The sequence below is a fragment of the Schistocerca nitens genome, chromosome 2, assembly GCF_023898315.1.
Source record: "Schistocerca nitens isolate TAMUIC-IGC-003100 chromosome 2, iqSchNite1.1, whole genome shotgun sequence".
NCBI lineage: Eukaryota > Metazoa > Arthropoda > Insecta > Orthoptera > Acrididae > Schistocerca > Schistocerca nitens.
Window position 1 is genome coordinate 930,066,803 of NC_064615.1, and position 12,673 is coordinate 930,079,475.

At 36.9% G+C, this 12,673-nt stretch overlaps 1 protein-coding gene across 3 annotated transcripts in view; it reads right to left on the reverse strand.

Moving 5' to 3' along the window:
* LOC126237249 (caspase-1-like) overlaps positions 1-12,673 on the reverse strand; it is a 195,151-nt gene that overhangs the window by 13,402 nt on the left and 169,076 nt on the right. For all 3 annotated transcript variants that reach the window (XM_049947164.1, XM_049947162.1, XM_049947165.1), the window contains one exon: positions 6,298-6,476. In XM_049947164.1, the coding sequence (XP_049803121.1) occupies positions 6,298-6,476 (179 nt within the window). The remainder of the gene's footprint in view (positions 1-6,297; positions 6,477-12,673) is intronic.

The following is a 12,673-nucleotide window of genomic DNA, read 5'->3' on the forward strand; positions in this document are numbered from 1 at the left end:
TGACTGGTAGCAGAAGATTTATTTATTTATAAACAAACCTATTGTAAAATATATCTAAAAACAAAGATAATGTGACTTACCGAACGAAAGCGCTGGCAGGTCGATAGACACACAAACACACACACAAAATTCAAGCTTTCGCAACAAACTGTTGCCTCATCAGGAAAGAGGGAAGGAGAGGGAAAGACGGAAGGATGTGGGTTTTAAGGGAGAGGGTAAGGAGTCATTCCAATCCCAGGAGCGGAAAGACTTAACTTAGGGGGAAAAAAGGACGGGTCTCTCTCTCTCTCTCTCTCTCTCTCTCTCTCTCTCTCTCTCACACACACACACACACACCCACACCCGTCCTTTTTTCCCCGTAAGGTAAGTCTTTCCACTCCCGGGATTGGAATGACTCCTTACCCTCTCCCTTAAAACCCACATCCTTTTGTCTTTCCCTCTACTTCCCTGTTTCAACAGTTGCGAAAGCTTGAATTTTGTGTGTATGTCTGTGTGTCTATCAACATGCCAGCACTTTCGTTTGGTAAGTTACATCATCTATGTTTTTAGATATTTTTCCCACGTGGACTGTTTCCCTCTATTATATATAAAAGCTATAGGGAGACGCAGGTAATACACGATATGTATGAGAGCCAAGAGGGAATAATAAGGGCAGATGACAGAACGAAGTGCTCAGATTAAAGAGGGTGTAAGATAAGGCTGTAGTGTTTTGCCCTACTGTTCAATCTGTACATCAAACAAACAATGATGGAATTGAAAGAAAGGTTCAGGACTGGAAATAAAATTCAAGGTGAAATGATATCAATGATACTATTTGCTGATGATGATGTTATCCTGATTTAAAGTGACGAAGAATTACATCATCATCTGAATGGAATGAACAGTCTAATGAATACAGTATATAAACTGACAGTAAATCAAAGAAAGACCAAAGTAATGACAAGTTGCAGAGATGAGACTAGTGAGAAACTGAACATTAGGATTGATGGTCATTAAGTAGATGAAGTTATGGAATTCTACTACCTAGGCAGCAAAATAACCAAAGATGGACAGAGCAAGGATGACATCAGAATCGGACTAGCATTAGCAAAAAGGGCATTCCTGATCAAGGGAAGTCAACCAGTATCTAACACAGGCCTTAACTTGAGGAAGAGATATTTGAGAATGTACATTTGGAGCACAGCACTGTATGGTAGTGAAACAAAGACTGTGGCAAAACCAGAACATAAGATAATCTGAGCATTTACAGTGTGGTGCTACAAAAGAAGGTTGAAAATTAGGTGGCCTGATAAGGTAAGGAATGAGGAAGTTCTGCACAGAATTGGGGAAGAAAGGAATATGTGGGAAACACAGACAAAGAGAAGGGACAGAATGGTAGGACATCTGTTAAGACATGAGGCAATGACTTCCCTGGTACTGAAGGGAGCTGTAGAAAGCAGGAACTGTAGAGGAAGACAGAGATTGGAATACATCCAGCATAATAGTTTAGGACATAGGCTATAAGTACTACTCTGGAATGAGGAGGCTAGCACAGGAGAGGAATTCATGATGGACCGTATCAAACTAATCAGAAGATTGATTCGGGAATGGGGGGGGGAGGGGGAGTTCCAACCACCTCATATGATGTGTTTTCAAAACACGAATCACTGGTCTCTGAGCTTAATGTGTTTGACTATTTGCCTATGACACATTGGCACTCTGCTGTAATAATAATAATAATAATAATAATAATAATAATAATAATAATTAAGGGAGAATGTATTATTATTATTTTTCTTTCTTTCCTCAGACGTTATGTCTGGTCAAAAATGGAAAGTGACGCGGACCTTGATCAAGCGTGACTTCCTTTAAACTGTACAGTGTATGTTATATTGCATTTAGGAACTTTCGGGTAATTGAACATGTATCAATAATTACAGATTTCTGTAGTTGTATATATAAGTTTGGATGTAGCTGTATTGCATCGATGTACTGGTGGATATTGTGTGGTATGACTCCTGCAGTTGATAGTATAATTGGTATAATGTCAACTTTATCCTGATGCCACATGTCCTTGACTTCCTCAGCCAGTTGGATGTATTTTTCAATTTTTTCTCCTGTTTTCTTCTGTATATTTGTTGTATTGGGTATTGATATTTCGATTAGTTGTGTTAATTTCTTCTTTTTATTGGTGAGTATGATGTCAGGTTTGTTATGTGGTGTTGTTTTATCTGTTATAATGGTTCTGTTCCAGTATAATTTGTATTCATCATTCTCCAGTACATTTTGTGGTGCATACTTGTATGTGGGAACATGTTGTTTTATAAGTTTATGTTGTAAGGCAAGCTGTTGATGTATTATTTTTGCTACATTGTCATGTCTTCTGGGGTATTCTGTATTTGCTAGTATTGTACATCCGCTTGTGATGTGATCTACTGTTTCTATTTGTTGTTTGCAAAGTCTGAATTTATCTGTTGTGGTATTGGGATCTTTAATAATATGCTTGCTGTAATATCTGATGTTTATTGTTTGATCCTGTATTGCAATCATGAATCCTTCCGTCTCACTGTATATATTGCCTTTTCTTAGCCATGTGTTGGATGCGTCTTGATCGATGTGTGGCTGTGTTAGATGATACGGGTGCTTGCCATGAAGTGTTTTCTTTTTCCAATTTACTTTCTTCGTATCTGTTGATGTTATGTGGTCTAAAGGGTTGTAGAGGTGGTTATGAAATTGTAGTGGTGTAGCCGATGTATTTATATGAGTGATTGCTTTGTGTATTTTGCTAGTTTCTGCTCGTTCTATAAAGAATTTTCTTAACTTGTCTACCTGTCCATAATGTAGGTTTTTTATATCGATAAATCCCCTTCCTCCTTCCTTTCTGCTTAATGTGAATCTTTCTGTTGCTGAATGTATGTGATGTATTCTATATTTATCGCATTGTGATCGTATAAGTGTATTGAGTGCTTCTAGGTCTGTGTTACTCCATTTCACTACTCCAAATGAGTAGGTCAATATTGGTATGGCATAACTATTTATAGCTTTTGTCTTGTTTCTTGCTGTCAATTCTGTTCTCAGTATTTTTGTTAGTCTTTGTCTATATTTTTCTTTTAGTTCTTCTTTAATATTTGTATTATCTATTCCTATTTTTTGTCTGTATCCTAGATATTTATAGGCATCCGTTTTTTCCATCGCTTCTATGCAGTCGCTGTGGTTATCCAATATGTAATCTTCTTGTTTAGTGTGTTTTCCCTTGACTATGCTATTTTTCTTACATTTGTCTGTTCCAAAAGCCATACTTATATCATTGCTGAATACTTCTGTTATCTTTAGTAATTGGTTGAGTTGTTGATTTGTTGCTGCCAGTAGTTTTAGATCATCCATGTATAGCAAATGTGTGATTTTGTGTGGGTATGTTCCAGTAATATTGTATCCATAATTTGTATTATTTAGCATGTTGGATAGTGGGTTCAGAGCAAGGCAGAACCAGAAAGGACTTAATGAGTCTCCTTGGTATATTCCACGCTTAATCTGTATTGGCTGTGATGTGATATTATTTGAATTTGTTTGGATATTAAGTGTGGTTTTCCAATTTTTCATTACTATGTTTAGGAACTGTATCAATTTAGGATCTACTTTGTATATTTCCAATATTTGTAGTAACCATGAGTGGGGTACACTATCAAAAGCTTTTTGGTAATCAATGTATGCGTAGTGTAGCGACCTTTGTTTAGTTTTAGCTTGATATGTCACCTCTGCATCTATTATCAGTTGCTCTTTACATCCTCGTGCTCCTTTGCAACAGCCTTTTTGTTCTTCATTTATAATTTTGTTCTGTGTTGTATGTGTCATTAATTTCTTTGTAATGACTGAAGTTAATATTTTGTATATTGTTGGTAGGCATGTTATGGGGCGATATTTAGCTGGGTTCGCTGTGTCTGCTTGATCTTTAGGTTTCAGATAAGTTATTCCATGTGTAAGTGTATCAGGGAATGTGTATGGGTCTGCAATGTAACTGTTAAATAATTTAGTTAGATGTGAATGTGTTGAGGTGAACTTCTTTAACCAGAAATTTGCTATTTTATCATTTCCAGCGGCTTTCCAATTGTGAGTAGAATTAATTGCTTGGGTGACTTCATGTTGCAAAATTATCACTTCAGGCATTTGTGGTATCATCTTGTATGTGTCTGTATATGTTGCTCCAGAAGTGTTCCACGTCTGTTATGTTTGGTGGATTGTCTATTTTAATGTGTGTGTTATCTATTGTCTGGTAAAATCTCTTTTGGTTTGTGTTGAATGTTTGGTTTTGTTTCCTTCTATTTTCACTTTTTTTGTATCTTCTGAGTCGTTTGGCTAGTGCTTGTAATTTCTGCTTCTTTTCGTCTAATTGCTCTGTCGCTTCTTGTGAGATTTTACCTAACCTTTTTCGTTTTTTTTCCGAGATTTCATTTCTTATAAATTGTGTTAGCTGTCCGATGTCTTTTCTCAGTTTTTCTATTCTGATCTGTAGCCTGTGTTGCCATGCTGGTTTTGTGGGTTTCTTCTGTGTGTTGGTTGGTTCTGATCTCTGCCTAGTGTGTATATTTAGTGTAGTGAGTGCTCCTATATAAACCAGTAGTTGTAACTCCTCCATAGTTGTGTTTTCATTTATTTTGTTGTGTATGATTGTGTTGATAGTTTTTATTGTTGTTTCGACTTGTGGGTTATTTGGTGGCCTATGCAAGAATGGTCTTATGTCTGTATTTGTGTCTTTGTATTCTATATATGTCAGCTGAAATTTTTCTTCTATATCTAACATGTGTGTCACTTCGTGTTCTATTTGTGCTTGTTCTGGTGGCTGTCTTAAGATTTCGTTTTCCTCTGATTGTTTAATTGGTGCGTGTTGTTCTTTGTTTGTTTGCTCTGGGATGTTTGAGTCCATTACCGTATTTTCTTCTTCTTCTGATTGCACATTATTTTGTTCCAGTATTTGTTGTACTTGTTGTTTGATGTTTTCTAATTCTGACTGGGGTATCCTGTTATTTTTGATTATTACACGGATCTGATCAGCTAGTCGTTGTTCTGTTAAAAATTTTAATTCTGGGTATCTGGTAATAAATGTTGTGTATACTTGTGATCTGTATCCAGTTGTGTTGGTTCCTAGGTTTGTTGCTTGGTAATAACAGAACATGAGGTGTCGATTAACTTCATCTGACCATCTCATCCTCTGTCTTTGTTTTCCTTCTAGGGTGGTTGCAGGAAGCATATCCTGCAAAACACCTCTATTTGGATTTAAATCATTTTCCAGTTGGCTAGCAGTGTCGTTACCATTGTGGTGGGCGGGCATAGGGTTCAAGCGTCATCCCCGACCATGACGGCGCTTGTCCGAGGCTTCTTTAGTTCTGTCCTGAACCAACTAATCACACTAAAGGGGGGTTAGCCCTATTAGTGGTTTGTTCTTTTCGTCGCCTTTTACGACTGGCAAAACATACCGGAGGCCTATTCTTTTCCCGGGCCTCCATGGGTATTATTATTATTATTATTATTATTATTATTATTATTAGTAGTAGTAGTAGTAGTAGTAGTAGTAGTAGTAGTAGTAGTAGTGGATGCCTGAATATCAAATACCTCACACTGAGACTGTTCTGTGTTAACAATGCTTTCCTATTTCCTTCTAATATGGCAGCATGCTGTTGTATTGCATTCTGTGTAGGTTACCTACAAACCCTGATTTGGAGGCAGTTGTCGCTAGGTGGTGTTGTCAACCACAGGTGATGATTGTAAGGCATATGTTCAGTTTTGTGTGTAATGGTTGTAGCTGAATGTCACTGCCACAATTTAGTGTGTAACAATTCAGCAGGCAATCTGGCATTAACTGTGCTTCTAACAACCCTTCAAAGCACCAACTGAGTAACATACGTGAGCTGCATTGCCCCACACGATTGGGAATGCAGCATACTCCGCCGCACAGTACTGAGAATTCATGTTTACACATGAGGCCATGTATGAACACCAATGAACTGTAAGACATTATGGAAAGCAAAACTTCATTTGAGCTGTTAATAAATTATGTTGATACAAGAGTTTGATTGCCTGTAATTATTTTAGTTCTTTTTGTGTTATTAACATGTTAGTTTTCTCCCATTCCCCACACTACGTATCAAATATTCTTTGCCATTCACCGATCTCTTGACAAATCAGTCGTTATTTCAGGTATTTACTGTAATTGATATTAATGCCAGTGTGAACGTTAAGTACAACATCAAAAACGTTAGTTAATATTGTTTCAGTGATTATGTACTACTCCACATTAATTTGAAAATACACATTTTCACTTGCCTGCACAATGAAGATTTTTGGTTTTCCAGCCAACGTGGTACATTTATCAGCCGTAAATGGTTTCCACAAATAGTCAACAGAGTAAGGTACATCCTTTGAAAGAATATAACCTTCTTTCAAACCATGAGTTAGCACCGTTACTACAATGCAGTCGGCATCAGAGTGATCTTCCTTTGACACTGAAATCAAGAAAGTTTCTTTATAGCTTAATTCACTTAGCGCTTTATAAACAAGCATACATTGTATGTACACAGAAGAAACATTTTGTTGTTGCTTTCAGTCATTTTTATATACCACAGATCAAGAACTGAAATTAGTCAAGACACACATCAACAAATGTAAGGCTATGTTAGAAACAAATTACTACTAACCATTTTAAACTGCTATGAATGCTGTGCTCACTTTGACGAATTTGAAATCATAAAATTAGAACCTCTACTTTCTTAAAGCTACTTCCTCTGTCACATCAAATCAAGGTGGCCAGCTTAGCATCTAGATAAACATTGATATTTATCATAGAGCAACAGTTATGTCTCTGACATAAGGACATTGGTATGTTTAGCATAGGACTGTTTGTCCTGCAACTGAAAGAAGTTTTCAAATCTAATTCAGTTTAACAAATCATTTGGAGCAGGACTGGGTAATACAACACTTTATTAAATTCTTTTGAATTTATAGGGAGTCTCAGTTTCTTGTTTAATATAGGCCTATATTGAAATAATTCCCATAATTAGCACCGATTAGATTAACACGAGTCAATTTTCTGTTGGGATATTTTGCACATGTTACATGCAGTGGCTTCTTCTGGCTATTAATATGAAACTTGATTGGGAGAAAGGAAAAATTATGAAAAGACAGTATGAATGGCAACTACTGACCCTTAAGAGGTAAACATTCAATAATGCCAGTCATTGTCCCCTGTTCTAGTAACAGCTTGATCACTCATTCTCCGACTTCAGTGTGCCATTCCTTCTTTGTAACATTCACCTGTCTACCAGCTTTCCTCCCTGAACAAAGAACTGCTAGTACAAACAGTTTGGTGGAAGACTCTGCTGTTTTTACCAGCACAGTACTGGAATTTTGATTCCTGAAGTTATGGCCATTCATCAGAGAAATATGAATAGAAAGAAAGACAAACAGATGGACAGAGGTGGACAGTTTACAAAACATCTTCACTATTTTCAGAATGCTAATTACCACCCATTTCTGCATCATAATTTTGAATTTCCTGCCCTTTACACTTTATGAAACAATGTTAGTGCAGACAAAAAGAACATATAATTGAGGTTTCAGTTACTGTTCACTAACATTACCCAGTTAACTTTCTTTAACTGTTCTCCCCCTACTTCTAAATATGTTGAAATCTCAGGTTGGAACAGTGCTTTGTCCTCTGCCATTGCAAACATAACAGTAACTATTACATGTTTAGTGACATTTGTATAGTTGCATTATTGAACAAAGTTCTGGGTTGTGCTAAGACTTCAGTGTTAAGAGCCTTACTCATGTACTAATTTATTGGCTGAAAGGCCAACAAATTACACAATGTAGGCTTGTTGGCTGATCAAGCTATTTTTCCTGTCATGCAATCAGTTGAGTATGACCACCCGACTGCCAACCCCTCACCACACCACCCAACAAGCTTCAACGCTGTCACATCTGCCTGAGGTAGTTAGGTAGGTAGGTTGGTTGGTTTGTTTAAAGGAGGGGGGGAGGGGGGGGTGGAAGGGACCAAACTGCGTGGTCATCGTTCCCTTGTTCCCAGAAAAATAATTACACAAGGAAAAGAAGCGAAGAGAAGAAAAGAAAGACTGATCTCCATAAGCAGTTTCCGCGTAGCTCGTTTGGCCAGCACGTCACCAAGTTTGTTGCCTGGTATTCTGACATGACCTGGGATCCAGACAAACACCACTTAGTGACTGGACCATTCCAGGGCATAGGCGACTGCTGCATGGTCGCTACCAAAGGATGACGAGGGTAGCACTGGCGATAACTTGTAGGCTGCTCAAGGAGTCACACACAGAAGTAACGAGTCCCCAGGGCATGAACGGATGTGCTCAAGAGCACAAGATATAGCCACCAGCTTGGCAATGAAAACACTGCAGCAATCACGCAAGGAATGCTGTTCAGTATGTCCTCCATGGACATACGCGAAGCAGACGTGATCATCAGCCGTCGAGACGTATGTGTAAACCATTTCATGGCCTTGGTACATGTCAAGAATCTGGAGGTAGTGGCAGCGGAGAGCTGCTGGGTTGAGTCCTTAGGGCCATGTGAAAGGTCTAGGCAAAGCCACGGCCTAGGTGTACACCATGGAGGTGTACGTGAATTGACCTCAAGTGTAAGTGGTAAAGGCAAGGACTCCAGTTCGGAGAGAAGGGATCCGACATGAACTGCAATTGGAAGCCCTGACTGGGGTTGCCAATGCAGGAGATGTACCACTGTGGGTGGGAAAAGGAGATAGTAATTTGGATGCGCAGGAGAACTCTGCCTGAGGAAAGTTCATCATCTGTTACTGCACGCTGTACAAATAAGACTAACATAACAGTGTCAGAAAGATATATATATTTTTATGACAAAGTATGTTGACTATTTCAGTTTTTAGGTTCAAAAAAAATGGCTCTGAGCACTATGGGACTTAACATCTGAGGTCATCAGTCCCCTAGAACTTAGAACTACTTAAACCTAACTAACCTAAGGACATCACACACATCCATACCCAAGGCAGGATTCAAACCTGCGACCGTAGCGGTCGCGCGGTTCCAGACTGTAGCGCCTAGAACCGCTGGGCCACCTCGGATGACAGTTTTTAGGTTTTTTTTCTGATGCTTATCAGAAATGAAATCTAAAAAACAAACAAACAAACAAACAAACAAACAAACAAACAAACAAACAAACAAACAAACAAACAAACAAACAAACAAACAAACAAACAAACAAACAAACAAACAAACAAACAAACAAACAAACAAACAAACAAACAAACAAACAAACAAACAAACAAACAAACAAACAAACCAAAACTGTTATTTCAATTCTGATACCTATTAGAAATAAAATCTAAATACTGAAATATCGACAGTCAATGGACTTATAAATAAAATAGACTTGGTTCATTGTTAGAAATCTAGTCTATTGCCACTCCCTCTGCTATGATGAGTGAAGCATAATAAATTTTATGTTTGTAACTGTTGTTACATGGTTGATTTCTTATGAATCTGTTGCTGTAAGCCTCTTTATTACATGATGTGCATGACCAAAGTTTGTAGTCTTTCTTCCTCTAATCTGAAGAGAGTTTCTTAATCTTAACAAACTATATCTTTTGTACTAATACATACATACATACATACATACATACATACATACATACATACATACATACACTGATAAAATCTGAATGATTTTTTTTATTTTTTTTTAATTTAGCATGACACATGAGGATTTTCTTCGTGCAACTAAACCATATTTCAAGTTGCAGGTATCATCTTAAATAATTGTGGGGATACAACTGCATTGACTAAGGTCCTCTTAATTTCTGCCAGCAGGTAGAAATCATAATGTAGTGAACAGCTCCCCCTGGCAGCTTACAAATCTTCTTGTGACTGTTCTTTTCAACAAATATGGTTTGATGACACTAAGAAAACTGAAGAACATGTTTCATCCATTCTTAAATAATTCAGAATATCACTGGCTTCCAGCTCCATTACTAACAGAGCATGGGTGAATTTCTTTCTTTGCATTAGCCATTTCTTTGCCCATAGCAAACGTGCACACACTGTAATTGCAGAGCGCAGTTGGTCAGGCAGTGTGTGAGCTCTCTGGGCTATAGAAAAATTGGTACATCAGTCAGCCAATAAACTGGGGCATGCCTAGAACCCATAGTGCCCTGTAGTAAAAATAAAAGTGAAGTTGGAAATGATAAACAAGAGCTGCGGTAGCACCTCTTCTGTATAATATAGTAACTACATTCGAACTGCTGCATGTTTGACACCTCGAGAGAAGTATGACTGTTTTTTCATAATATATAGTAATTTCTGGAGTTATTGTCACTTGGAGCTACCAGCGAAGCCTGAACAATGTTCATAGAATGCACCATAGCTGAAGTGCACATATGTTGTCAGTGACTCTTGCATTTCATGCTGATGTTGGCAATTAGTTGACTTTGCTATAGCAACTAGGTAATAGCACATGGTAGCTAAAGAAAATCACATCTCGTAGCACCTTTCAGCAGAAGATACGAATTTATTATATTTGTTTCCAACACGAGGAGTGCCAGAGTAACTTTCACTGACCTGGTTATTATGAATTTTACAAGTCTCATTGATTTTAGTATTTCTTTGGTGATTGGAAAGAAGCATAGCCAGATACACACATCTGTCATTGCAGTAACATACTTTTATGGCTTGTTTCTGGTTTTACTGAAAATTCTACCTACATTTGACAGTTTGTCATGCTTACCCCCTGCGATTCATTTCGCAAACAATTGCTGACAGCAGCAAGCAACAGAAAAGCTGCTGACACCGCAAATGCAGTTTTACCATCCAGGCCTTGAATGCTTTTGAAATACTGATCAATTTGAAGACAAGTTCATCAGAGGAGATTGAAATGAATCACAATACTGGATTTAATATACAAGAATTACTATCAACATCTTCATGAAATGAACTTCAAAAATAATTTCCCATCAATTACATTTACCCGCAATTTTTATCATTTTTTTAGCCCCTAGCGCATGTACAAGATGGATTTCACATTATTCTGTTTTTGTGTAAATATTAACTTAGTTAAAGTGTGGTTCTTAATTAGAAGCATATACCAATAACAAGTAATTTTAGAGCATAGTGAATAGTGAGTACAAATTTCTGTGTGTTCGAAGAGGCTCTTTTCAAGATGTGGAGTTACCTACTTTACATCATGTCCTTGTTGCCCACTTTTACTGAAAGAATACTACCCCTTTAATAGCATTACGTCTGAAGATAATTCTATGAAACATGAGGGCATGAAGAATTGTTTAATGTAGTATTTCTAAAGTAAATCCAGTGATAGCTGATTCTAACTCATTAATTTAATTACTAAGCAGTATCTTCACTGATACGGGAGTTCTTAATGTATACAGTAACAAGGGACAAGAAACTAGTTTTGTGTTTACATTTTGTTACCAAGTTACCAATTAACTTGCACCATGCTGCTTAGTACTTTTGTGAATACATCACGTAAATGTAATAAGGCTTTAAAAGCATAATTGGCTAACAGATTCTGTAATAGTTTGCATGTTGACAATTGTAACTGTAGTTTTTGAAGTGTGGTAATTCAGCTATTTATTAACTTCTTTGTAATATACGAGAAGGTGCAAATAGGAAGAATGTATTGTTGTGGAATATGAGCTGCAATGAGTAATTTAATAAAAATATTTCTTGGAATACACTAAGTTTAATTTATGAAACACTTCAGCCAACCTTTCTGGTTCTGTTAAGTATTTATGACAAATGACTTTTTTGCTTTCTCAGTTCAACTAACTGTTTCCATACTTTACCTGACGGTGTTTCAGTTATCTCAAAACGTCTCTAAGCCATTATGTTCAGCAATTCTACTTACAAGTCATTTCAGAAACTGACATGTTTTGACTTTATGCAAAGTGTGAAACTAAGAAGCAGATTTTCTGCCATTCTCATATGTCTCAAACTTCAATTAATTTCTCTCTGTACATGTAATTGTGAAACAGGGAATTTTTGCATCTCTCAAACTTACCTTATACCACTTACTGTATGTTATGCAATTGCATCAGTGATGATGCACAAAGACTTACATAATAGGTTTTTTTATATATTTTTGTTTAGTATTACCTTTCCCTGTTACTATTACAGAAATACTATACGCTGTAATGGTACCTAATAGTGAATTAAACTTGTAAAATCTGCTTCCAATTGTGATTATTTCCACTTCAAAGATGGTTAATCATGAGTACTAAAACGATGGACGGCTGTATGAAATACCCCTCTACATTGCATCCAGATGATGCCACATGACATAATATAGCAACCATTCAATGTCTCGTGGTCCGAAGGGCACAACCATGGCATTTTGATTTAACATTTGAATCAGAAGGAAAGGTATCATTTGATTTCTTCCAAAGACTGGGAGAAACTGGAAATTGTCTACAATTATGGTTGTTTCTTAATGGTCAGAGGGGTGATTTAAATCACCAGTTAAGACAAATCTTTTCCACAATAATCTTTTCTTTTCCACAATCTCTTTCACAGTAACTGAGTATTTTCTCAGAATCAACTTTATTAACCTTACCTGTATTTATAGTTATTAATCACAAAATCAGTGTACTCACATATAACTAATTAATTGAAATACATATAACTAGTAGGTA